Here is a 24,279-nt window from a genome sequence, read left to right as displayed (position 1 = left end):
TTAAGTGAAGTACAAATGCATGGCAAGGATTGGTCCAAAAGATCCTAAAATCCATTATTTGATGATCATAAAAAACGGGATAATCTGAAACTCATCCCAATTGATCTTCTTGGTTCTTTCGGTAAAGTCACGTAGAAGGGAAATAATAACAGACCTGTTCTTCACCTGAGGACTGCTGCTTGTGTTGTGGTCGAAACGTCGTGAGAATTTTATCATGTTTTATTTTTCTTATTTTATTATTTCCCTTCTACGTGACTTTACCGATAGAACCAAGAAGATGAATCCCTGCAGTCACGAAAGCTTTAAATCGAAATTCATCCCAATTGGTGGCTCGTCCAGTCTGGCCAGAGGAGGCCAGGGTGCGCATTCACCTGCATCGCTGTTGGGACCCCGAACACGTGACACGCACACACTGAGCGGGAGAAGCCCTTTGTGGTGACGCCACCGCCGCCTACACCCCGTTCCTCGCAGATCGAGTCATTGACAGATTGATGAAAGCTTGTGTCTAGCCTCTAGAGCTTACTAGAGTGGGTTTTTTTGTATTGTGTTATGATGTGTTAAAAACAATAGGTCACATTAAACACACAAACTTTGTTTCATATTCCGGAGCCGATATTCTAATAAATTGGGATGTGAGTAACAGCAGTTGTGTTGGTTTTGTCAGATGTATACCCTGCGTATTTCGAGGTTCGTGGAGGGTTGATGATCGATGGCCAAGACGAGTGAAGGAATCGGAGGATAAAAACGCGCCCAAGAGAGGATGACCACCGCCAGAGGTTGCAGCGATGCGCTCGTGGTGAACGAGTGACGAGGCCTACTTAACTTTAATTTTTAACAGACAACGAGACAAGAAGTCACAGCTTCTACAGATATTTTGCTGTGACGGTTTCACCTGAAGACGGAAGCTTGTGTTGCCTCCGAAACGTCGTGATTTTTATTGTTTTATTTTTATTAATTTCATTTTTTACCTACGTGACTTTACCGAAAGAACTAAGAGTATGAATCCTTGCAGTCACGAAAGCTTCAAATCTAGAGTGACGAGGCCCTTCGCGTGGACCCACCTGCCGCTCAGGTGCCGCTGTCCACTGCAGTTGTGATCCGTGGTCCGGAATGGAGCCCAAGTTGGCAGACGGTGGCGCAGTGTGCCAGGCGCTGGACCACCATTCCGCACAAGACCAAACACTCAGTCAAAGCCTTAACAGGCTGCTGGTGGTGCAAGTGCTGTTCGCGAGCACCTATGAAGGCCGGCACGGTACATTAAGGGATGGGTGACCAGCACCACGCCCGGCCGCCTTTGTCTCCCTTAGTGTCCGATATTAACACACCACATCAGGTACTTAATTCAGGCTGAGGCGACCTAGGGGAGGCCCAGGACCGGGTCAGATAATTGTCACTGGTGTGTTGGCCACGAGCGGGAGTCGAACTCGGGTCCCCGGGTTCGTAGAACAACGACCTCACACAAGTGCCGGAGGATCCTAGTAGCAACAGTAGCTATTACATATGTAGTAGCGACATAGCTACTACATATGTAGCTACTACATATGTAGTAGTGTATGTAGCTACGGGCCCCGCACTTTCAAGGGGCCCGCGCTAAATGTTTTCAAGCTATCAATCCCGATCTTGATTTGAAGCTTTCGTGACTGCAGGAATCCATACTCTTTGGTTCTTTCGGTAAAGTCACGTGGGGTATAAAATAACAATCACGACGTTTCGATCGCAACACAAGCAACCGTCATCAGGTGAGACCAACACAGCAGGGTAAATGCTGACAATTCCAGTTCAGCGATTCTGCAATTGCTCTATTACTGTAGTACTATACCGCCTTCAACTTTTATGAACGACTGGGTGTTTAAGGTTAGCGATTTGTCGTATTATCTGGCTGTATAGCAAATTTAAAAAAAATACAATTACTTTACTATGCAAGTAAAAAATTTACGTGTTTTAATATTTTTTTATTTAGTGCCCTTTATAACATAAGCTACAGGCCCCGCACTAGCTTAATCCGGCACTGCTCCCCACACATGCAATTTCATACGCGGGCTTTCAAGGCCAATATCATTTCTAGTTTATTTTGGATTAGATCGTGGGGGTACAATGTACATTTTAACTGAAAACCTCCATCACCCGACAGTGCCAATCTAATCAAGTCACGTGGGCAAAAATGTAAATGGGTTGGCAATTTTAACCTTACTCATCAGCCAGTGGCATAGTCACAATCCCGCTAACAATAAACACAATCACAACCTCACCCACCCTCACACCCCCCCCATCACCCCCCCCCCCCCACATCACCCCCCCCACATCCCCCCCACATCACCCCCCCATCATCACCCCCCCCACATCACCCACATCACCCCCCCCACATTACCCCCCCCCCACATCACCCACATCACCCCCCCCACATCACCCACATCACCCCCCCCCACATCACCCACCCTCACATCACCCCCCCCGCCACATCACCCCCCCCCCACATCACCCCCCGCCACATCACCCCCCCCCCCCCCACATCACCCCCCCCCACATCACCCCCCCCCCACATCACCCCCCCCACATCACCCCCCCCACATCACCCCCCCCCACATCACCCCCCCCACATCACCCCCCCCCACATCACCCCCCCCCACATCACCCCCGCGCCACATCACCCCCCCCCACATCACCCCCCCCCCACATCCACCCCCCACATCACCCCCCCCACATCACCCCCCCCCACATCACCCCCCCCCACATCACCCCCCCCACATCACCCCCCCCCACATCACCCCCCCCCCCACATCCCCCCCACATCACCCCCCCACATCACCCCCCCCACATCACCCCCCCACATCACCCCCCCCCCACATCACCCCCCCCACATCACCCCCCCCCACATCACCCCCCCACATCACCCCCCCCACATCACCCCCCCCCCACATCACCCCCCCCCCACATCACCCCCCCCACATCACCCCCCCCCCACATCACCCCCCCCCCACATCACCCCCCCCCCACATCACCCACATCACCCCCCCCACATCACCCCCCCCCACATCACCCCCCCATCATCACCCCCCCCCCCATCACCCACATCACCCCCCCCCCCACATCACCCCCCCCCCCACATCACCCACATCACCCCCCCCACATCACCCCATCATCACCCCCCCCCACATCACCCCCCCCCACATCACCCCCCCCCCACATCACCCCCCCCACATCACCCCCCCCACATCACCCCCCCCCCACATCACCCCCTTCCCCCACATCACCCCCCCCCACATCACCCCCCCACATCACCCCCCCCCCACATCACCCCCCCACATCACCCCCCCCCACATCACCCCCCCCCACATCACCCCCCCCCACATCACCCCCCCCACATCACCCCCCCCACATCACCCCCCCCCACATCACCCCCCCCCACATCACCCCCCCCACATCACCCCCCCCCCCACATCACCCCCCCACATCACCCCCCCCCACATCACCCCCCCCCCCACATCACCCCCCCCCCACATCACCCCCCCCCCACATCACCCCCCCCCACATCACCCCCCCCACATCACCCCCCCCACATCACCCCCCCCACATCACCCCCCCCCACATCACCCCCCCCACATCACCCCCCCCCACATCACCCCCCCCCACATCACCCCCCCACATCACCCCCCCCCCCTCTCCCACAGGAAACTCGGTTAATCTCAAAATGGAGCTGGGTGGGGTCAGTGGAGACGTTGCACAGTATTTGGTGACTGTGCGCTTTGTAACAAAAGCATGACATTTGGCTGGATTAGGCCAAACATTTTCAGTGAGGGAGCCACACTGAAATAATCCGATGACAGTGGCCATCTTTGGATGTAAATTGAGCCACCAGTGCAAACGAATATTCTGTACCCCATTATCTGCTATTCTAACCCACAGAGGAACAATCGATTTCCATGCCCGTGCCCACAAAGAGTCGAGTATTTGGGGCCTAGACAGCTGATGTGGGGGTCACCACATTTATGGGAGCATCAAGCGTGCAGGACACGGTGGCGAGATGTTAATCCCCTCGCCTGGTATGCAAGAGGTCGTGGGTTCGATCCCGACCGTGACGCCTGTATAATTGGAGTTTGCGTGTCTCTCTCCCTGTGGTCGTATGGATTTTTGTTCGGTTCCTCCGGTTTGTCTCTCCACATTTAGAATCAACACACCTTTAGAGTACTGTATTTGTCTATGGATTTCCACGTGAGCCAATTATCACGTAGCTTACCGTGAGCTCTCATTTGTGACCAGGTATCTTCTAAAAAAATAGCTATATAGCTTAGTGAGCTTTTCCTGGTTAAACAAAACCAGCAGGTTTGAACTCATTGACTTACTAACACAATTCGTCCCAGGGACCCGTTCGTAAGTCTAACGAAAGTTCGTAACTCGGAACACAATAACATTCTGTATTTAAACGCCAATACGATCAGTGTGATGAAAAGTGTTACGGTTCAACTAAAAAGGGAAGCGTCGTTAAACTCATGAATGAGAAGAAATATTGGACATTTGCATTATAACGCCGTCAAACAATATCCGTGCCGAGGTGGCCACGGGAGGTAATGACAGGGGAGTCAGCCTGCAGTACGAATGCACTAGTGGCCACGGGAGGTAATGACAGGGGTATCCGTTGTGAGTGCGAAGGGACTGGTGGCTTCGAGAATGATCGAGAAGGGAGCGCGGTCAGGTGACGGAAGAGGACGGGTGGGGGAGTCTGCCGGTGGAGCGAGCGTCCAGACTCAGCGAGAAGGTTCGAGAAGGGGGGCTTGGCCTCGGTTCATATATGAGATGCGCGGGAGACTCGGGGCTGTTGCAGTGGAGGGTCTCCGCCTGCCTGTCAAGTGAACGCGTCTTCAATGAAAGTGCCATCTCAAGAGAAGTGTGCCAAGTCGCCAGCGCCGCCCTCTTTCTTATTAACAGCTCCTCCCCCCGCCCCCACTTCCCCCTCCTCCCCCCGCCCCCAAACTCCCCCCTCCTCCCCCTGCCCCCCTCCCCCTCCTCCCCCCGCCTCCACTCCCCCCTCCTCCCCCGCCCCTCCTCCCCCCACCCCCCACATCCCCCTCCTCCCCCCCCCCCCGCCCCCCCCCCCCCCCCCCCCCCCCCCCCCCCCCCCCCCCCCCCCCCCCCCCCCCCCCCCCCCCCCCCCCCCCCCCCCCCCCCCCCCCCCCCCCCCCCTCCTCCCCCCAGCTGCCCCCAGAACTCCTCCCCATCCCCCCCCCCCCCCTCCTCCACTACCCACCCCCTTCCCCTCTCCCCCCGCACCCACTCCCTCCCGCCCACACTGCCCTCCCCCTCCCCCGCCACCACTCCCACTCCTCCCCCCGCCCACTCCTATCCCCTCCCCCGACCCACTCCCCCCTCCGCCCCCCCGCCCCCACTCACCCCCTCCTCGCCCCCCCCGACCCCCACTACCCCCCCGCGCCCTCCGCCCCCCGCCCCCACTCCCCCCTCCTCTCCCCGCCCCCCTCCCCCCTCCTCTCCACTCCCCCGCTCCTCCTCCCCCGCCCCACATCCCCCGCTCCTCCCCCAGCCCCCCTCCTCCCCCCGCCCCCACTCTCACCACCTCCTCCCTCCCGCCCCACTCCCCCATCCTCCCCCCGCCCCCACTTCCCCCCGCCCTCCTCTCCCCCCCTCCCCCTCCTCTCCCCCCCACCCCACGCCCCCCTCCTCTCCACGCCCCCACTTCCTCCCCCTCGTCATCCACTCCCCCTCCATCCCACGCCCCCACCCCTACCCCCCGCCTCCCCCGCCCCCCCTCCTCTCCCCCGCCCCCACTTCCCCCTCCTCCCCACGCCCCCACTAACCGCCCCCATCCCTCCCCCGCCCCAACTCCCCCCGCCGCGCCCAATCCCCCCATCCTCCCCCCGCCTCCCGGAGCTCCCCTCCCCCTCTCCCCCCGCCCCCCTCCTCCCCCCGCCCCCTTACTCCCCCTACTCCACCCCCGCCCCCACTACCTCCCCCCTCCCTCCCCCCGCCCCCACTCCCCCCTCCTCTCTCCCGCCCCCACTCGCCCCCCTCCTCTCCACTCCCCCCCTCCTCCCCCCCCCCCCACTCCCCCCCTCCCCCCCCCCCCCTCCCCTCCTTCCCCCCCCCACTCCCCCCCTCCTCCCCCCCCCCAGCTCCCCACTATCCCCCCGCCCCCACTCCTCCTCCTCCCCCGCCCCTCACTTCCCCCCTCCTCCCCCTCCTCCCCCCGCCCCCACTCCTCCCTCCTCCCCTACTCCCCCACTCCTCCCCCCGCCCCCACTCCTCCTCCTCCCCCCGCCCCCCTCCCCCCTCCTCCCCCCGCCCACCACTTCCCCCTCCTCCCCCCGCCCCCACTCCTCCCCCCGCCCCCACTCCTCCCTCCTCCCCCCGCCCCCACTCCCCCCTCCTCCCCCCGCCCCACTCCTCCCCCCGCCCCCACTCCTCTCCTCCTCCCCCCGCCCCCACTCCCCCCTACTCCCCCCATCCTCCCCCCACCCCCACTCCCCCCTCCTCCCCCCGCCCCCACTCCCCCCTCCTCCCCCCACCCCACTCCCCCCTCCTCCCCCCACCCCCACTCCCCCCCCCTCCCCCCCGCCCCCACTCCCCCCCTCCTCCCCTCGTCCCCACTCCCCCCTCCCTCCCCCCGTCCCCACTCCCCCCTCCTCCCCCCACCCCCACTCCCCCCCCTTCCCCCCCACCCCCACTCCCCCCCCTCCCCCACCCCCACTCCCCCCCCCGCCCCTCTCTCTCTTGGCCCCGCCCACTGCCCCGGGAAGCCCCGCCCTTCGCCGGCACCCTGAGTGGAACACGTGGAGGCTGAAATCTTGACTTAAAGCTTTCATGACTGCAGCAATTCATATTCTTTGGGTCTTTCGGTAAAGTCACGTAAACAGGTTCAAATAAAATAACAAAAACATTTATTTGAACCTATTGACATGACTTTACCGAAAGACCCAAAAAATACGTGGAGGCTCAGATGATAATCATGTTGTACTGGAGACACCCCCCCCCCCCCCCCATCTTTCCAAATGCTTTTGAGCACAGGGGGACTGCCGCCACTAGACCCTGGACGGACGTTTGGCAGCTTAGTCATGCCAACCTTGAAGAGATCGGTGCTTCTTGCGTCTCGAGATGGCTATAAAGTTGGGGAGGGGGGTTAGTGATGGGCAATGGTTAACGGGTGAGTGGCTGATGCACCCCAGCGAATTTGGTTAATGAGTGAGCGATGTGGCCGCGACGCTTGTTAATGGGTGAGTGTGGCTCACGCGCACACGCGCGCATGACCGGGTGGGGCGAAGTGGCGACGTTTATGTTCCTCGGCTCTGCTAAAGTGCGGCAGCAGCAGTAGCAGGGGGGCCACTGCGGCTCAAGAGAGACGACCCCCAGGCGCAAGACCACGGGGCTTCTGGCCACGCCGAAGGAGCCACCACCAGCAGCCAGGAGCCACCACCAGCCACCAGCAGCCACCACCACCAGCCAAGAGCCACAGGAGCCACCAGGAGCCACCACCAGCAGAAGCCACCACCACCAGCCAGGAGCCACCAGCAGCGAGAAGCCACCAGGAGCCACCACCAGCAGCCAGGAGCCACCAGCAGCCACCACCAGCAGAAGCCACCACCACCAGCCAGAAGCCGCCACCAGCCACCAGCAGCCATCACCACCAGCCAAGAGCCACAGGAGCCACCAGAAGCCACCACCAGCAGCCAGGAGCCACCAGGAGCCACCAGCACCAGCCAGGAGCCACCAGGAGCCAGGAGATTACCAGAAGCTGAGCCGGCATCAACCCCCCCCCGCCCGCCTTCGTTACCTGACCCGGAGTCACAATGCGACTCGCGTTGGTGCTCTGCGCTCTGCTTGGTAAGTTTGTTTGTTTTCTTTGCGTTTTACGCGCGCGCGTGCGTGTGTGTAGTGTGTGTGTGGTGTGTGTGTAGTGTGTGTGGTGTGTGTGGTGTGTGTGTAGTGTGTGTGGGGTGTGTGTGTGTGGTGTGTGTAGTGTGTGTGTGATGTGTGTGTGTAGTGTGTGTGGTGTGTGTAGTGTGTGTGTAGTGTGTGTGATGTGTGTGTGTAGTGTGTGTGCTGTGTAATGTAGCGGCTAGCGCGCTGCTCTATGAACCCGCTCACGGCCAACACCCAGTGACGATTATCTGAACCGGTCCTGGGCCTCCCCTAGGTCGACTCAGCCTCAAACGAGTACCTGGTGCGATGTGTAAACATCGCCACTGGGGAGACAAAGGTGGTCGGGCGTGGTGCTGGCCACCCACCCCCTCGTGTACCGTTCCGCCCTTCATAGGTGCTCGCTAACAGCACTTGCCCCTACAGTCTGTCAAGACTATACGGGGGATCTTTGTCTTTGTGGATTGGAGAGCGGTGGCGCATCGGTTAGCACAAACGTGCGCACCCGGCCATTCCCGAGTTCGATCTCCGCACATGGCTAACGTCAGCGGGCGGCGCCGGTTATTTTTGGTTATTTCCCATTAAAACATTTCATCTGGATGATTATCCTCCCCCTTGGGTCGACTCCGCCTGAAGAGTGAGCGCCCCCCGATGCGGTTGGGTAAACGTCAGCGCTGGGGAGACAAAGGCGGCCGGGCGTGGAGTTAGCAAAACCCCTCTCCATGGCAGCACGTGGCCCACCAGCCGACTCGAGGCCACGTGGGGTGTCGTCGTCTTCTTCTATGTAATGACGCGTGCGTTGTGTGTGTTATACTCGCCCCCCCCCCCCCCGTGTTACCCCCCGTGCCCCCCCCCCCCCCGTGCCAGGCGTGACTCACGGCTACTTCAGGCAATGGACACGTGACACCAACTTCGGGAACGGCTCCAACTGGGAGGGCGGTCGCCCCCCCTGTGCCGCAGAGCGAGCCATCTTCCCCGCAGACGAGGTGTCCAGCCTCCTCCTACATCACTGGTTGGGCAGGGGTGGTGGGTGGTGGTGGGTGGTAGTGGTGGGTGGTGAGTGGTGGTGGGTGGTGAGTGGTGGTGGTGGTGGTGGGTGGTGGTGTTGGTGAGTGGTGGTGGGTGGTGGTGTGTGGTGGTGTTGGTGAGTGGTGGTGGGTGGTGGTGGTGTGTGGTGGTGGTGGTAGGTGGTGGTGGTGGGTGGTGAGTGGTGGTGGGTGGTGGTGAGTGGTGGTGGTGGTGTTGGTGAGTGGTGGTGGGTGGTGGTGGTGGGTGGTGGTGGGTGCTGGTGGGTGCTGGGTGGTGGGTGTTGGGTGGTGGCAGTGGGTGGTGGTGGTAGTGGGTGGTGGTGGGTGGTGGTAGTGGGTGGTAGTGAGTGGTGGTGGTGGTGGGTGGTGGTGGCAGTGGGTGGTGGTGGTAATGGGTGGTGGTGGTGGGTGGTGAGTGGTGGTGGTGGGTGCTGAGTGGTGGTGCTGAGTGGTGGTGGGTGCTGGGTGGTGAGTGGTGGTGGTGGGTGGTGGTAGTGGTAGGTGGTGGGTGCTGGGTGGTGAGTGGTGTTGGTGAGTGGTGGTGGTGGTGGGACTGTCGCCCGGGGACAAATTCCACTGTGCCCCCCCCCCCCCAATCACACCACCACCCCGCAACGCCTTAAATTAAACTGCGAAGTACGAGGTGCTTCAAAAAATGCTTTTTTTACACTTCTCTGAGAATTTGCAACAATACCACGAAGAAAGGCGCCCTCCGGGCTCTGGAGACCACCTGGAGAAGATTCCAGGCGCGCGTTGACAATGATGGCATCAGTTTTTGTCAATCACATCAGGTTTTTGAGATATCAAATATTGCATTTTCAATAAAAACTGCAGAAGAAAAATATTAAATAAATGTGGATATCTACATAAAATGATATTATAAACACACTATCCTAAAAATACAGCACCATATTTTAACACTAAAGCAGTCACTGACTCGCAACAACTTGCAATCATAAGTGACAGAGTTAATTTCGGGTAAAATCAATGAAAACGGGGTATGCCGATAGCATAAAATGAGATGTGTTAGAGCAAATCTGAGATCAGATTTGGAATCAGCACCCTGAAATTAGTCTAAAACAGCTGCAAAAGTCCAGGTCAGAATTTTTTTTGTTGACCAGTGTAATTGATCAATTGTGTAGTAATGCACGGACGCACGCGTTCACAATGGGAACGCGCCTGCGAGCGCGTCTCGGTTGACGGTGACGCCGTTGCGGTCTCGTCGTGAGAAAGTCGAGCCCCCCCCCACCCCCCCCCCCCCCCAAGTGGGGAAGCCGCCGAGAGGCGAAGCGCCCTGCGTCCCTGTGATGAGCCTGATCGACACGTGTGCATGAATCCATTGGTATTCATGACAAGCTTAAAATGTCAGTTTAACACGTAGGCTTTCGCGACCAATATCATCCATGATAGTTTGATTGAGATTTACGCGATCTAACCCCCTAAAAAGCCCCTCTATTATAGAAGTTTAAAATGTGATTCACTCTTTGAAAATTAATGTAACTAGAACCCAACTAGTGCCCTGTCCAGTTATCTATAGTACTGGTAGGAACCTCCTGGTTACACCAGCCCACAGGGGATTATTGTGTCTGTCCGTCCGTCGTGCAGGGAGGGGCTGGGTGGGGAGGGAGGGGCTGGGTGGGGAGGGGAGGGTGGGGAGGGGCTGGGTGGAAAGGGGAGGGTGGAGTGGGGAGGGGCTGGGTGGGGAGGGTGGGGAGGGGCTGGGTGGGGAGGGGCTGGTCACCCCGTGGTGCCCTTATAAAACTCAACGTTTAACCTACTCACACCGGCTTGTGCCCGTCCTCACAGTCGGGCATATTTGCGGAATACACCACGCCGCCGTTGACCCTGGCCATTGACCCTGGCCATAGACCGAGCAACCCAACGTTCCTACCAGCTCCCTCCGCAGGAATGTGTTTACCAGTGCCCTGTCCAGTTACCAGTAGTTACCAATGTTTCCTTGGCTGCAGCGTCTGTTGTTCTAAGACATTGTGTCTCGTCACAAGGTCTGTTTCCAGGGCAGTTGCTCATCACGGAATGATTGTGTCAACCAAAGTATTGACATGCAGTGTTTAAAGCGACCTCAGCTCAAGACCCTGTAGAGAGGCAGTGGGGCACCACGGTGACGAGATGTTAACTCCCTCGCCTGGTATGCAGGAGGCCGTGGGTTCGAACCTGACCATGACGCCTGCTGCATATTTGCGTGTCTCTCTCTCCCCGTGGTCGTGTGGATTTTTCTCCGGGTCCTCCGGTTTTTCCCTCCACGTTTAGAAACATGCGTTAGAGAGTATTTGGCTGCTATAAATTTCCACGTGATAAGCCACTTCGTTCAGCTATCATTTGTTGCCAGGTCACTTCTGCAAACGAGCTGTAAGCTCAGTGGGCCTTACCTGGTAAAATAAATCAATAATAGTTTTAGCCTCACCAGCTGGTACCCATCCTGCATGTTGATGATAGTGGAGTTTCACGGTGGCGATGATTGATAGAGCTTGACTTTAACGATGATTGGGGTTATAATCGTAACTGTTTTATTTACCAGGTAAAAAGCCCACTGAGCTATTGAACTCTTTTTCAGAGGCGACCTGGCCACACACCGAAGTGGCTGATGTCATACGTGGGAATTGATAGTCACAGCGAAATGATCTCAACGTGCGTCGATTCTAAACATGGAACCTGGAGAAAAATCCACGCGACCACCATGGGGAGAGAGAACGTGCGGATTACAAATATACAACCACAGGCACCGCCAGGGTCCGGGATCGAACCCGCGGCCTCCTGCGTATCAGGCGAGGGAGATCTCGCTGCGGTGGCTAGATGTGTTAGGTACACTTTATGGAATTGCCTCTGTTGTTGGGAGATTATTGGGTCCATCTCTGCCTCTAACCCAAGTGTCATGCTCTATCCACAGTCGGTCTCGGTGTACGTGGATGGCAGCTTCTCCATACTGGACATGGTAACGCTGCCCACCTCCTCACCCTCCTCTTTTCCTACCCCACGTACTCGCCGAACACACGCAGACGCACGGAACAAAGACAAAGTCGCCCTGTAAATGTGTATAGCCGACATAGACTGCTGGCGTGTAGCTAGTAAATGCCAGCATGGCGCGCATGTTGAGGCCAGCCCTACTTCTGACCGCCTTTGTCTCCCCAATGGCGACGTTTACACACCGCACCAGGTACCCATTTGAGGCTGCATCGACCTAGGGGAGGCCCAGGACCGGTTCAAATAATCGTCACCGGTGTTGGTGGCCGTGAATGGGAATCGAACTCGGGTCGCCGGGTTCGTAGCGCAGTGCACTAACCACTGCACTACCGTTCCCACGTCTGCATACACAACACACGCACACAACACACACTGCATACACAACACACGCACACAACACACACTACATACACAACACACGCACACAACACACACTGCATACACAACACACGCACACAACACACACTGCATACACAACACACGCACACAGCACACACTGCATACACAACACACGTACACAACACACACTGCATACACAACACACGTACACAACACACACTGCATACACAACACACGCACACAGCACACACTGCATACAGAACGCACGCAGAGGAATTCGTCGCGCTGCCCTGATTATTCTCTTTCAAATGTCAAGTGACTCCCCCCGTTTAGAAACGCTCGTCTCCGTTCAGTTCACTGACTGATCGGTTCACGGACCGCTCGGTTCACTGACTGATCAGTTCACTAACTGATCAGTTCACTGACTGATCAGTTCACTGACTGATCAGTTCACGGACTGATCGGTTCACGGACTGATCGGTTCACGGACTGATCGGTTCACGGACTGATCGGTTCACGGACTGATCGGTTCACGGACCGATCGGTTCACGGACTGATCGGTTCACTGACTGATCGGTTCACGGACTGATCAGTTCACTGACTGATCAGTTCACGGACTGATCGGTTCACTGACTGATCGGTTCACTGACTGATCAGTTCACTGACTGATCAGTTCACGGACTGATCGGTTCACTGACTGATCAGTTCACTGACTGATCAGTTCACGGACTGATCAGTTCACTGACTGATCAGTTCACTGACTGATCAGTTCACGGACTGATCGGTTCACGGACTGATCGGTTCACTGACTGATCAGTTCACTGACTGATCAGTTCACGGACTGATCAGTTCACTGACTGATCAGTTCACTGACTGATCAGTTCACTGACTGATCAGTTCACGGACTGATCGGTTCACGGACTGATCGGTTCACTGACTGATCAGTTCACTGACTGATCAGTTCACGGACTGATCAGTTCACTGACTGATCAGTTCACTGACTGATCAGTTCACGGACTGATCGGTTCACGGACCGATCGAGGAGTTTCCACGTTGCGACTCCGTGCGACCCCCGCTACCCCCTCCCCCGCCTGCTCCCGAAACCCGGTCAATGATTGAGCCTCATCGCGTGCCGCAACACCACCTGTGCCCCCCGTCACGTGCCTGCTTTAATGTGCGCTCGCAAACACAACGCGTTGCGCCACAAAGACGATGAGTCAACGCTGCAAGCCACGGGAGGTGGAGGCGAGTCTGCTGACGCGCGCATTAACCGGAGCCAACGATCAAATTGTGACTGGGTACCCATTTTGAGCTGAGTCAACCTAGGGGATGGCCCTAATACAAAAGACAAAGATCCCCCCGAAAGCCTCAACAGACTGTAGGGGCAAGTGCTGTTAGCGATCACCGATGAAGGCCGGCGCGGCACACGAGGGGGTGGGTGGCCAGCACCACGCCCGACCGCCTTTGTCTCCCCAGTGGCGACGTTTACTACACACCGCGCCAGCTACTCGTTTGAGGCTGAGTCGACCTACAATACACACGCAGAGCCACATATGCAAGCCGACACACATCCTCACTCCAACCCGACCTTTACCCATTATGATGACCTCCCCTGACCCCTACCCCCCCACCCCACCACCAACAGTACCTGCCGCTGAACTCGGAGCTGATCCTGGAAGAGGGTGCCACCCTGAGTGCCAGTGACGGCCGCAGCGACCCGCCGGCAGGATGCGTCGCGGGTACGGGACCTGAACCCCTCCACACCCTCCTCACTGCCAAGTCCTTCGCCCATGTCGAACGGATCGCTCGCACCGCCTCCGTGTGCTGTCATCACACGCGCTCTCTCTGAGTGTCAGACTCGTGTTGCCTCCCGCGTAGACCTGGCACCGCTGTTGTCTCCTAAGTGCCGTCTCCATCGCCCATTGTGTCTCCACGCTGCCCTCTGTGTCACAGAGTCGTGCTGCCCCTGAGCTGTCCCATTGTGTCTCCACCGCTGCCTCTGTGTCACAGTCGTGCTGCCCCTGAGCTGTCCCATTGTGTCTCCACGCTGCCCTCTGTGTCACAGAGTCGTGCTGCCCCTGAGCTGTCCCATTGTGTCTCCACGCTGCCCTCTGTGTCACAGAGTCGTGCTGCCCCTGAGCTGTCCCATTGTGTCTCCACGCTGCCCTCTGTGTCACAGAGTCGTGCTGCCCCTGAGCTGTCCCATTGTGTCTCCACGCTGCCCTCTGTGTCACAGAGTCGTGCTGCCCCTGAGCTGTCCCATTGTGTCTCCACGCTGCCCTCTGTGTCACAGTCGTGCTGCCCCTGAGCTGTCCCATTGTGTCTCCACGCTGCCCTCTGTGTCACAGTCGTGCTTTCCCCTGAGATGTCCCCACGCTGTCCCCGTGCCACCCCCCCCCCCCCCCCCCCCCGTTCTGTCCCCGCGCCGTCGCCTACCGCAGGCGACGCTCACTTCGTGCCGCAGGCCGGGTGGTCGTGGCTGGACGCGCGCCTCTGGGCGACGGCGCGCTCGCGCGACGATCTGCTGGCCGGGCGGCCGCTGTCCACCGTGGACGTGGAGCGCGTCCCCTGCGCCGCCGACGACGTCGAATTCCGACCGCTCACCTCCTTCCGCGTGGGCCTCCAGCGGGGACCCTTCCAAGCCCGCTCTCTCTCCGTCATGGGAGAGGTGCTCGCGAAACGTCGCGCGGCTGGCGGCGGCGACGGTCGTGGGGGTGGTGCGGTCCCCGTTACGGTGCACCCCAACGCGGTGCAACCGTGATGGGGCTCACCGGTCGGAGGGGCCCCAGGCGCTTAACTGTTTTCACTTGTTTTTTTGTTTGCATTCTGATCGCAAGCATTGTGGTTGATGCAGACATGATTCCTTGCAAAAGGTTTCAGTTTGGTATTTTAACATCTTGACACCTGTTTTGTTGCCAGAAAAAAGGGGAAAACCCCATTATCATATTTTCACTTAACTATTTTTATTATAAATCTCGACTTGAAGCTTTCGTGACTGCCGGAATTCATATTCTTTGGGCCTTTCGGTAAAGTCACGTAGATAGGTTAAAAAAAAAACTACGACGTTTCGATCGCAACACAAGCCATCGTCATGTTTTTTTCTTTCTTTTTCCACCTGATGACGATGGCTTGTGTTGCAATCGAAACGTCGTAGTTCTTTTGTAAATAAATGTTTTACCTATCGACGTGAATTTACCGAAAACCCCAAAGAACATTTGTATTGTACCAAGTAACGCCCACCGAGCTGTATAGCTCTTCATTAGAGACCTGGCCGCAGATGACAGCTCAACGAAGTGGCTTCTCACACTCCGACCGCACGGCCCCTCGCTCTCGCCGCAGAACTTCTCGACGGAGGCGTCTCTGCGGAGCTACTTGCAGAGCCGCTCGGGGAAGCTGCAGTTCCACGGCGGCTCCATCTCCGTGCAGCCCGACGGGACGTGCCTGGATCCCAGCGGCTGCCTGTGCGGGAACGACCGGGTGAGCGAATCTTGACCAGGCCCGGCTCCCTCCCAGCGTTGACACCGACCCCTACAGGGGCGTTCACCTCCCTTCCCCGTCGACCACTTTACCTCCTCAACTCGACCTGCGATGAGTCGCCTACCCAGCGGGTCCACTGATCGTCGCGATTCCAGTTCATGGTTCGATTTGAAAATCGAACGCTCTGTTTCGTCTCGATTCGTGACTGATTTGTTCTGTCTCGCTTGTTCTGTGTCTCGTTCTCCCCATGTCTCGTTGTCCCATGTCTCGTTCTCCCCATGTCTCGTTGTCCCATGTCTCGTTCTCCCCATGTCTCGTTGTCCCATGTCTCGTTCTCCCCATGTCTCGTTTGTTTTGTGTCTCGTTTGTTCCATGCATCATTTGTTCCGTGTCTCGTTCCATGGCTCATTTGTCCCGTATCATTGATGCAGTCTTTGTGTGCTCCGTCAGCATTATCTGGACGGAGCTTTGAGCGTTATCCCCCCTGAAGATGCTCTGGGTTCCCCCCACACAAAGCCAAACACTTACTTGGAATTGGCCTAACAACCCAATGTAGCAGGAGCCTCCTGAAAGTCTGGAGATCCCTAAATATAGCACCTATCTCCGGCACGTGCTGGGCACCCAGCCTCTCAAAATGCCTTGCACCACATCTCAGCTCAAATCGTTTCAATGCCGAAGGGACCCCTTAATCACAGCTGTCCCTGACTGCACAAGTTGACTCGGCACCGGCCTACAAGTTGTCATCAGTCCGTCGGTATGGGGCGATCAAATAATTTACGAGCAATTTTTCACTTTTGCCAAATTTGGACCACGAGGACGGCTGCTTGCGTTGTGGCCGAAACGTCGTGAGAATTGTATTTTATGATGTTTTCTTTTTATTATGTTATTATTTCCCTTCTACGTGACTTTACCGAAAGAACCAAGAAGAGGTTGGACCACGACGTCGGCACGCAATGGCTCACTCTCCTTCGAATCACGTCACGGGATCTTGGAATGGCCGCGGCGATGCAGGCAGCGCATAGTATTTTACGTTTAATACACTCGCAGTGTTAACCAGGGCGGCCGCAGACTCGAACCTCACAAACACAGGCGGCGGCAAACCCGGCCACCGCCCGAGTCCGCCGAAAACTGACCGCCGGCTCTGCCCGAATGTCCTCCCCTCCAGCACAGAGACCACATCTGCTCGCGGCTCTACGGCACAGTGGAGGGGGGAGGCTGGCCGTGCCCCGAGCTCACCTGCCCCACGGGGCTCCTGGCCGAAGGGAACTGCTGCCCTGAGTGCGGTACGTACTCGCGAGGGCCTCGCTCCGGGCCAAACTGTCGCAGGGCAACGCTATGCTTTGCCCTGCATGGATGTATGGCATCAGTTGATGTGTGCACGTGAATTAAACCTGTGTGCATGCTTGTACTAAAATAAAATATATATTTTTTACCAGGTAAGGCCCACTGAGCTATATAGCTGTTTTGAGAAGCGACCTGGCCACAAATGATAGCTCGACGAAGTGGCTTATCACGTAGAAATGTTGTAGCAGCCAAATACTCTAAACGCGTGTTTCTAAATGTGGAGAAAAATTGGAGGACCCGGAGAAAAATCCACATGACCACGGGGAGAACATGCAAACTCCAAATATACAACAGGCATCAGGATCGGAATCGAATCCACGATCTGTATACCAGGCGAGGTAGTTAACATCTTGCCACCGTAAGCCTATGCAATAATACTAATTTACAGCCATTCGTCGATGAACTGCCTGATTTAAGCCACATGCTGGCAATTATTATGAGGCTAAAAGAGTGGTCCTTAAAGGCAATTTCGACCGCGTAACATGCAGAGGACCTCACGCCAGATGGTGCTGGTGGTGATGAGACTGCGAGGCCCATGGAGGTTGTGCATTGATGATGATGCTGCTACAGATGCAGGGTTTGAATCCCAGTGAAGGCTGCGATGGTGATGCATTGGTGGCATCGCTGGCATCCGACCTCTTGACCTCGTGATCTCCTCTAAATCTCACAGGTGCGTTGATGCGCTTGGAGTACAATGCCAAGTTCGACCTGGAGAATTATCGCAGCCGAATCATTCACAGCTTCCTGGGACTGGTGAGACGAGATCTGATGTTTCAGCTCCATCATCATCATCATCGTCATTGTCACCACCATCATGATCGCCACCATCCTCAACAATCAAATTATTGATTGCTGAATCAAATCTCCATCCTGAATCGTAACAATCGAATCACTGCATGTAGTCAACGTTGTGTTTGACAGACGGCCTGCTGTAGTTTCACAGTAGGCAGAGATCTTTGACGTCCAATGTGAAGCAAATTCGAGTTCCAAATTTAAAATTATTTTTTACTCAAAGAGACCACAATAACCATATTCGCAAGAGTGATCGGAGTCACATGACAAAAGAAATACAAACAAGGGAAGCAGATGGCACCCAGTATTTAACGGTTTACGTACCCGCAGTGTTCATCCCGGGCGGCCTAATGGATGCGAACCGTCGCCCCGTGTCTTTTTTCCGATGCTGGCAGGACGATTTCAGGTTTGTGTGGATGGCGATGTCCAAGGTGCGGGGGGGCACCGCCGCCGCGATGGCGTCCGGGGGCGGTGGCTGGGCGCGACTCCTGGGCCTGTTCGGCGAGGGCGCCGCGGCGGAGGAGCCGCACGTGCAGCTGCTGCTCACCGGCACGGACGGCGCTTCCGGCTCCATGGACGCCGCCTTCGCCCTTGCCAGGGCCATCGTGGCCGACGTCGACCGCTACGGCACGTGGCGCGCCAACGCGGAACCACGCGGCGGCGTCGCCGTCGTTAAAACCGCCCCTCTTTGTCGACCGCCGCTGCTCGATGAAAGGGGGGCCCTCCTCCTCCTTACGCCACCGCCGTGCGGGCCGTGGGGGGTTGTTGTTCGGCCGTATTGCGGCCACACGGGCTCAGTTCGGAGTTGGTGAATGCGGGGAGCATGGACGTGGAAGCGCACGGAACGTACAGAACAACAGCCGGATTTCGCCGCAACGCTCTGCTGCTGTGATGTCGACGAAGCCTTTGCCCGGTCATCCGATGGCTGCACAAAAACTCTGGTCTGCCCCTCAGAATCCAGCTTATTCCAGGAATGAGCGCTTATTTAAATGTTGGTTTGATTGCGATCACCGCGACAGCAGAGCGTGCGGTGCAAAGGTGCAGCACCTCCTGGAGTGGATGAGATGCAATTTGCAGGACCTCCCAGACGTAGTTCTGTGGGGTCAACTTTCGCTGGCACGACGTTGATGGTCCTCGCATTACCCTCGACTCGTTTCACCATTGTGGCGGCGTGACGTTAGGAGCGGATTTTCTATACCATCGAGAGAACCACGTGGTTCCCTTCTGCTACTCCACGTGATGAGGGGTAAAGTCGCAAGCCCTGCAGTTGCTGCTCGCGCCACTGCTGACGGTGACCGAGAAAGCCCCGTTAGAGTGTACTCTGGCCTACTCTTCCCCACTGACCAGATGTCTTGGAAGAGGTGGGGAGTACCCACACTTATAACGATGGAAGGGTAGGCCAAAGTATTGTGGGTGTACAAAATACACCACAAGATGAGGAGTTGGCCATTGTGCGCCAGGCATCATGGTCTAAATTTGCCAAATTTTAAAAGCACTTAACTGGGAAACACCACCGTTATCGCCCCTTACTACAGAAACTTGGCAGGAACCCTCCTGACAAAAAAGCCTTGGGTAAACGAGGCGAATAAAAAAAAGAATCAATAAGCTGGCAACAAAAAGCATTTGGAGAGAACAAAACAAAAACCTACTCGTCGCGTTTGGAGCTCGCCTCACGCTCGCCCTCCCTCCGTCCCCGTACCCCCCCCCCCCCCGTGCCGCAGGTGAGAGCTACGGCGTGACGCACGTCACCCTGCGCACCTCGGAGGCCGAGCCTGTTCAGCCTGGGGGCTCCCCGGCGGTGCTGGGCATCGTGCTGGGCGTCCTGGCCCTCTTCATCGTCCTCGTGGGCCTCTCCTACGCCGCGTACACCCGCCGCAAGCGCAGGTCCACAGCATGACACCCCTGTCATTACCTCCCGTGGCCACTAGTCCACACTGTAGGCTGACTCCCCTGTCATTACCTCCCGTGGCCACTAGTCCATTCACACTGCAGGCTGATTCCCCTGTCATTATCTCCCGTGGCCACTAGTCCATTCACACTGCAGGCTGACTCCCCTGTCATTACCTCCCGTGGCCACTAGTCCATTCGCACTGCAGGCTGACTCCCCTGTCATTACCTCCCGTGGCCACTAGTCCACTCGCACTGCAGGCTGACTTTCCTGTCATTACCTCCCATGGCCACTAGTGCACTCACACTGCAGACTGACTCCCCCTGTCACTACCTCCCGTGGCCACCAGTCCACTCGCACTGCAGGCTGACTCCCCTGTCATTACCTCCCGTGGCCACTAGTGCACTCGCACTGCAGGCTGACTCCCCCTGTCACTACCTCCCGTGGCCACCAGTCCACTCGCACTGCAGGCTGACTCCCCTGTCATTACCTCCCGTGGCCACTAGTCCATTCGCACTGCAGGCTGACTCCCCTGTCATTACCTCCCGTAGCCACTAGTCCATTCGCACTGTAGGCTGACTCCCCTGTCATTACCTCCCATGGCCACTAGTCCATTCGCACTGCAGGCTGACTCCCCTGTCCTTACCTCCCCTAGCTACTAGTCCATTCGCACTGTAGGCTGACTCACCTGTCATTACCTCCCGTAGCCACTAGTCCATTCGCACTGCAGGCTGACTCCCCTGTCATTACCTCCCGTAGCCACTAGTCCATTCGCACTGGAGGCTGACTCCCCTGTCATTACCCCGGCCGGGTACGGGTAGCCGGGTATCGGGTAGGGTACGGGTATCGGGTACCCGGTTGCGACCTCTGGCTATCGGTGCTGCACCTTGTGTCGGGGAACTAATTCTGAGGCCGCTTCAACAGCAGTCCTCCGAACATCCACACGAGGAGCGCACCAATAATGCCCGACAGCGAATGTGCGTTGCGCGTTGCGTGGCTGTCGAGCCAACACTTTTATAACTCTCAAGTGCTGGAATTCCGACAAATTGAAATCTATTTGGCTGAGACCATCGGCTCACTAGGCTCGAGAACTCCGTTTAACCACGGGTAGCTGCCTGGATTTGAACTCGGGTTCTTGACCTGGCCAGCTCAACGCTCTGACTGGGGTTCAGGGGCTTCTATACCAGCCCCTGGACCCAATTTCCTCGCACGCATCCCTCTCGCTCTCTCAACTCACCCCCCCCCCCTTCTCTCAACCCCCTCACTCGCCCCCCCCCCCCCTCTCTCACACCAGGTCGCAGCAGGCAGAGCTGAGTGAGGGTGAGGTCAGCCAGGGGGTGGGTGAGGCCCCCGGGAGGCAGCTCGGACTCTGGGCCAGACTCTCGGCCGCCCTGGGCAGGAGTCCACAGCCGGGGGCCGGGGACGGATTCGAGAACCCCATGTTTGATACCCCCATGCAGAAGGTACCGTCCCTCCCACAACCCCCACACCCCCCCCCCCCCCCACACACACTCCCCAAACCCCACACCACCTACCCACCCCCACACAACCCCACACAACCCCCACACCTACAAGACCCCCCACACACCCCACACACCCCCACACCCCACCACACCACCACACTCCCCAAACCCCCTACACCCCCCACACCCCCCCATGCAGAAGCAACCTCTACCCTTTATCAGATTCAGCTTCATCATTGCCTACATTATAATCCGTTCCATCATAATCAACAGTTCTATAATCAACTGCACTATCATAATCAGTTCCATCATTATCATCAGCGCTGTCAGCGATGCAACATCAAGATCATCATCACAAGCAGCGGCGGTAGCGCCTTGCCTGCAAGACCGGTAGAGTGTAATCGGTGTCTGTCGTAGCCGACTGCAATAGTCTGCCGTGGTGCAGTCATTGTCCTAGTCGTGGTTTAAATCACAGTGCTGCCCTCTGCAGTGTGAACACTCAAAGTGACTCCCATCATACAACGGTCTCCCATCTCCAGGCGCTGCCAATGTCCCATGTTCTAGTTTCCCCGTGTCCCCGTGTTTTAGTTTCCCCATGTCCCCGTGTCCCCATGTCCCGTGTTCTAGTTTCCCCGTGTCCCTGTGTCTCACGTCCCCACGTGCCGTGTCCCTGCAGGGTCTGTACGGCCTCTACTCCGAAGAGAACGTGGAGCCCACGGCTCCCCGTGTCAGTGGCACGTGCTTCACCAACCCCGTGTACGCGGAGAGTGAGGCGCATTAGGCCGATCTGTCCCGACCCGACCGAACCCCACCGGACCTGACCATGCTGAGCTTTTTGCCGATCAGTCCCAACCTGCACGACGCAACTCAATCTGACCCTGATCTGACCCCCTACCCAGTCCGATCTGACCCTACCCAGTCCGAACTGATCCTACCCAAGAAAAGCCGCAGTGTGGTCTCCGAGCCCAAACCATGGATCCTACCGTATGTACGACTCTGCCCATTTCCATCATTCACCGGCAGGATCTGAGATGTTCGTCACGTGGCTGCTCCTGGAGCCGCCCACTGGCTCACTCACCAAACCTCCGTATGAACATAGAGACACAACGCCCATCAACGACCCACACCGTGCGAGAGAAAAATTAAACCCATCCCTTACCCGACCCTGTCCGGTCTGACCTGACCGGGGCCGTAGCCATGTGTTCGGCACGGGCCCTGGTGCAAGAGATGACTCGGCGCCTTCCCGTTCAATTTCGCTCCCTCGCCGTAGCCCGGCGCCTGGGCTCCCTGCAGCCTGCGGGCTCTGACACCGGCACACTCGATGGCTCCGCTACTGGAGCCGACCCAATCCAGCTCAACCCAGCTCGCGTGCGATTCAACGCAAGGGACCGCAGAAGTTTACACGCCACGAGTGATGATTGCAGCACCAGTATTTACCTGATCGTGCTAGGGAGCACACCACACTTATGCACAGTAACACGTGAGATATCCTTGATCCCGTGCATGTGTTTAAAAAAAATATTTTACCGAAGCTCATTCATCTTTTAATTTATCGGTGGGATTACCTCGATTGCAACGTTAGTCTCCAACACCGGTCTTTGATGAAGGAAACATTTGTTTGGAAAATGTTTTTTTTACACGTTTAATCTCCAAATTAGAAAGTTAAATCAAGTCCTAACTAAACCACTGAGATGGCTTGTTGTACCTCTCCAAGTGCCTCGTTGGTGTGGTCATATTTTTAAAGCCAGGATATTTTGGTGATGGCTCATGCGAGAACGAAGGCATATCGGATCCAGTGCCGGATGAAGCTAGTGCGGGGCCTGTAGCACATGTTATAAAGGGGCCCGAAATGTATTTTTAAAAACACACAAATATTAAAACACAAAGTTTTTACTTGCATAGTAAAATAATTGTCTTTTTTCATTTTCTATACAGCCAGATAATACGACAAATCTCTAACCTTAAACACCCAGTCGTTCGTAAATGAAGAAGGCAGTATAGTACTATAGTCATAGAGCAAGTGCAGAATCACTGAACCGGAATTGATAGCTTGAAATCATTTAGCGCGGGGCCCTTGAACGTGCGGGGCCCGTAGCATTATGTAGCTACTTTTGCTACTGGGATAATCCGGCACTGATAGATTATGGGTTATTTCCATGCAATGGCTGAGTGGGTGAGGCTTAGTCGGCCAAGCTTAAATGCAGGGTTTGCCCTGGTGTGATTTAATTCAAGGATTGGGGTAAATGTTAAAGTCATTGACTATGAATGTCGTTCACCCACGAAAGCCTCAAGATATCCCAACCTCTTTTTTTAAGGAGGAGGTACCTACACTGGGATGTTTGGCCCATTTCATTCGAAGGATTGTTTGGCATCTCCGTTTACCCAGCATCAGTGCTGTCGAGATGAGGCTCGGAGCAGCGGTCACCCAACATCTTTTTTGGACACGCGCACCGTCATCGTCACCGTCAACCCCTTCGCCCAACACCTTCCACCAAAATCACACTTTCCACAATAAAAACGACTGAAAAAGCGCTGCGAAATGTCGATTTTTAAAAAATCCCATTGAAAACAACGAACTTCCTTTTGCATTGCCGGAGCAGTGAAAAAGATGTATTAAAATCTGGTGTCCTGTGACTATCACGGGGACTGCGACAGTTGCCACGGCCGTACGGAGCACCCCTGGGTAGCGCCCCCTTGCGCCCAGGCCGCGTGCGGGACTCGTGTGCAACCGAGAACGAAGATTTCCCGGCGGCGGCCTCTGCAACTTGCAGGAAGGGTTGAGCGGGTGGGGGGGGGTGCACGGGGGAGGGAAATGGGGGGGGGGGGGAGGAGGAAGTCACGCGATCAGTGGCCGAGCCATTTCCTGACATCAATCGGATCCCTGCCGGGCGCGTTCTGCGTTATAACGGGCGCATCGTGTGTTAGAACAGGCGCGTTCCACGTTATGTGAAATGTGTTCCCGAATGTACCGCGTTATAGCCAAAGCGCGTTATAGTGCGCACACGTGTTAAGCGACGACTTACTGCGTTTGTAGCAACGAAATCTGGCTTTGTCTTTTCGCACCCGCCATAGGAATGTGGCATTTCCACCACTGGCTCACGTGCCG

The 24,279-nt window shown here is 56.8% G+C and overlaps 1 protein-coding gene across 1 annotated transcript; it reads left to right on the top strand.

Moving 5' to 3' along the window:
• The first annotated feature begins 6,891 nt into the window (after nt 1-6,891).
• AMN (amnion associated transmembrane protein) lies at nt 6,892-23,703 on the top strand. The gene is made up of 12 exons (XM_061559309.1): nt 6,892-7,827; nt 8,731-8,849; nt 11,797-11,841; nt 13,855-13,948; nt 14,651-14,877; nt 15,549-15,686; nt 16,852-16,969; nt 17,701-17,783; nt 18,218-18,449; nt 19,544-19,706; nt 21,005-21,173; nt 21,850-23,703. Exons 1-12 carry the CDS (start codon nt 7,794-7,796, stop codon nt 21,952-21,954), a joined length of 1,527 nt encoding a protein of 508 aa, XP_061415293.1. The 5' UTR covers nt 6,892-7,793; the 3' UTR covers nt 21,955-23,703.
• Nucleotides 23,704-24,279: the final 576 nt, after the last annotated feature.

This window comes from Lethenteron reissneri, chromosome 25, assembly GCF_015708825.2.
Source record: "Lethenteron reissneri isolate LAM-NWPU_2019-01 chromosome 25, ASM1570882v1, whole genome shotgun sequence".
In the NCBI taxonomy this organism is placed as follows: Eukaryota; Metazoa; Chordata; class Hyperoartia; order Petromyzontiformes; family Petromyzontidae; genus Lethenteron; species Lethenteron reissneri.
This window is presented reverse-complemented; position numbering and strand designations above follow the sequence as displayed.

Coding starts and splice junctions, on each gene's coding strand:
- AMN (XM_061559309.1), top strand. CDS start 7,794: ATGCGACTCGCGTTGGTGCTCTGCGCTCTGCTTG. Junction 18,450..19,543: donor GGCCGACGTCGACCGCTACG/GCACGTGGCGCG, acceptor CCCGTGCCGCAG/GTGAGAGCTACGGCGTGACG. Junction 21,174..21,849: donor TTGATACCCCCATGCAGAAG/GTACCGTCCCTC, acceptor GTGTCCCTGCAG/GGTCTGTACGGCCTCTACTC.